Below are 2,796 nucleotides of genomic sequence, written 5' to 3' on the forward strand. Positions count from 1 at the left end.
TAATTCATTTCAACATTCATCAGTTCACTTCAATTCTGGTTAGGCAAATTAAACACCTGAAGTGCACCTGCTTGAATGCATCTTAGGGTTGCATATAAACTCACCACAGAGGGACAGGGAAAGAACCTGTTTCTAGGGAAAAGCAGAACATACTGCAACATAGTAATATTGAGTAAGAACTCACTGAGCCAATGAAAAGTGTTTAAATCCTCACTACTGCTTTCTTTGTATAAAGTATAAATTTAGTATGGATATCATCTTCAAATGTTACAAGCAACTATTAAAAATTTCAGAGCCCGGGTCACGCACGAGGGGCTTGCAGCGGCGGGGTTGGCTGCGAGCGGACTGTAGCGCTCGCTCACGGGTGTTCACGATGAGTTTACCCCTCAATCCCAAGCCTTTTCTCAATGGAGTGACAGGAAAACCAGTGATGGTGAAACTCAAGTGGGGGATGGAATATAAAGGCTACCTGGTCTCTGTTGATGGCTACATGAACATGCAGCTTGCAAATACAGAAGAATACATAGATGGTGCGTTGTCTGGACATCTGGGTGAAGTTCTAATAAGGTGTAATAATGTCCTTTATATCCGAGGCGTTAAAGAGGAGGAGGAAGATGGGGAAATGAGAGAATAGCATCTTTCAGGTTTTATATATATATTTCTATACAATAAAGATTTGGGTTTTTTCAACTTGAAAAAAAAACAAAAAAAATTCAGAGCCCTTCTCTATAGAGAAGACCTTAAAGTCCCACACAAGGTTACCTAAGATCTGACCTCAGATGTCCTGTGGAACATAACATCCTTATGCCCTGTAAATATGTATTACTGTCATTGGTTAATAAAGAGTTAACTTGTCTATAGCTGGGCAGGAAGAGATTGGATAGGAGAGCCAGCCTAGGAGAACCCTGTGAAGAAGAAAGGTGGAATAAGAAGAGAAGCCGTAAGATGCAGAATGAACAGGATGGGAAGTTCATAAATGAGGTAAATAAGCCTCAAGATCAGCATATAAATTAATAGATATGGTTAATTGAAGTTTTAAAAGCTAGCTAAAAAACAAGCTATTGGCTTATCATTTATAATTAATATTAAATATTTGTGGTTGTTTGGAAACTGGCTAGTGGAGAAAAAAAAGTTTGCCTATGTATGGTGTCCAACAAGGGGAGACATAGATCTACATAAAACCTGAGAAAACTTTAAAAAAGATTTTAAAACCACACAAAAACAGAGTCAAATCTTGTAAGGAGGTTGCTAGTTAGTTCCTAGCTGCTTAGCCCCGAAACAATCACACAGAAACTACATTATTTAAAACACTGCTTGGCCCATTAGCACTAGCTTCTCATTGGCTAACTCTTATATCTTAATTTAACCCATTTCCATTAATTTGTATATTCCCATGTGACTGTGGTTTACCTGCTAATGTTTCAGTGTCTGTCTCCAGTGAGGCTACATGACTTCTCTCTAACTCCTCCTCCTTTTTTTTTTTTTAAATATGAGTTCTACATTTTTCTCTGCTCCCCTCTCAGCCTCTCCCTTCCCCTTCCACCCTCTCCCAAACCCCTCCTTCTTTCTCCCAGCATTCAGTTTAGATTTTCTCAACTACCTAAGTTCTGCCCTGCTGTAGGTCCAAAGCACTTTCTTTATTTATTAATGGTAATCACAGCATACAGAAGGGAATCCCACATCAAAATCTGGTTCTTGATTATTGCCTTTTCTTGAGAAGGCTCAATGGTAAACACAGGTATAGCTCTTTCAAAAAGTCCTGGACATAGATAGAAGACCTTCGTCTTCCCGCAGGGCAGAGAATTTGGACTGCTCTTCAGTATTGAGAGGGAGGGGGAATGGTCTGGGGGGAGGAGAAGAGGAGTGGGGATAGGCGGAGGGGAGTGGGGGGAGGGGGCAATATTTGGGAGGAGAGGAGGGAAATGGGAAACGGGGAGCAGGTGGAAATTTTAATTAAAAAAAGAATAAAAATAAATTTAAAAAAAAAGTCCTGCTGCTGAACACTTAAATGGGGTTCATGAGCAGCAGGTGGCATGCTACTTGGTGATGGTGTGGACCCAACAACTTCCCAGAGTGGGGTGGTAAACATGGCTCCCACAGGCACCTTCTGTATGAAGTTAAGCTCTCAGGGAACCAAGTGGGAAGGAGTCAGCCAACTACGCTATACTCCAATGCATGCAATGACCTAAGCCATGCTGGCAACTCACATAGCAGTTCAAGATTCATCTCATGAGATCAAAGAATTCAGGTAGTAAAGACAGATACAGAGAGAAAAAAATCCTCTAAGCAGGTTACAGTGCATTTAAAAATATACTTAGGCCGTGAGGGATGCGCCCACCCACTGAGACGGTGGGGCTGATCTAATGGGAGCTCACCAAGGCCAGCTGGATGATGGAGCATGTGATCAAACCGGACTCCCTGAAACGTGGCTGACAAGGAGGGCTGACTGAGAAGCCAAGGACAATGGTACTGGGTTTTGATCCTACTGCATGTACTGACTTTGTGGGTGCCTAGTCTGTTTGTATGCTCACCTTCCTAGTACTGGATGGAGGGGGGAGGACCTTGGACTTCCCACAGGGCAGGGAACCCTGACTGCTCTTAGGACTGGAGAGGGAGGGGAAGGAGGATGGGGGGAGTGGGAGGGAAATGGGAGGAGGGGAGGAGGCATAAATTTTTAATTAAATAATATAAAAATAAATAAATAAAATAAAAAATATACTTAGGCTTGGGAGAGAGAAAAGAAAAGGTATATATACTCATATAATAGAAAGTAGTTTTAAAATAGTAGTAAAGTCT

At 41.7% G+C, this 2,796-nt stretch overlaps 1 protein-coding gene across 1 annotated transcript; it reads left to right on the top strand.

Annotated features, from left to right (window-relative positions):
* Positions 1–373: 373 nt before the first annotated feature.
* Positions 374–634, top strand: LOC130866103 (small nuclear ribonucleoprotein F-like). Its single transcript, XM_057757371.1, has one exon. The coding sequence runs from the start codon at positions 374–376 to the stop codon at positions 632–634; it is 261 nt and encodes an 86-aa protein (XP_057613354.1).
* The last annotated feature ends 2,162 nt before the right edge of the window (positions 635–2,796 follow it).

This window comes from Chionomys nivalis, chromosome 24 (genome assembly GCF_950005125.1).
Source record: "Chionomys nivalis chromosome 24, mChiNiv1.1, whole genome shotgun sequence".
NCBI lineage: Eukaryota > Metazoa > Chordata > Mammalia > Rodentia > Cricetidae > Chionomys > Chionomys nivalis.

Coding starts and splice junctions, on each gene's coding strand:
- LOC130866103 (XM_057757371.1), top strand. CDS start 374: ATGAGTTTACCCCTCAATCCCAAGCCTTTTCTCAATGGAGTGACAGGA.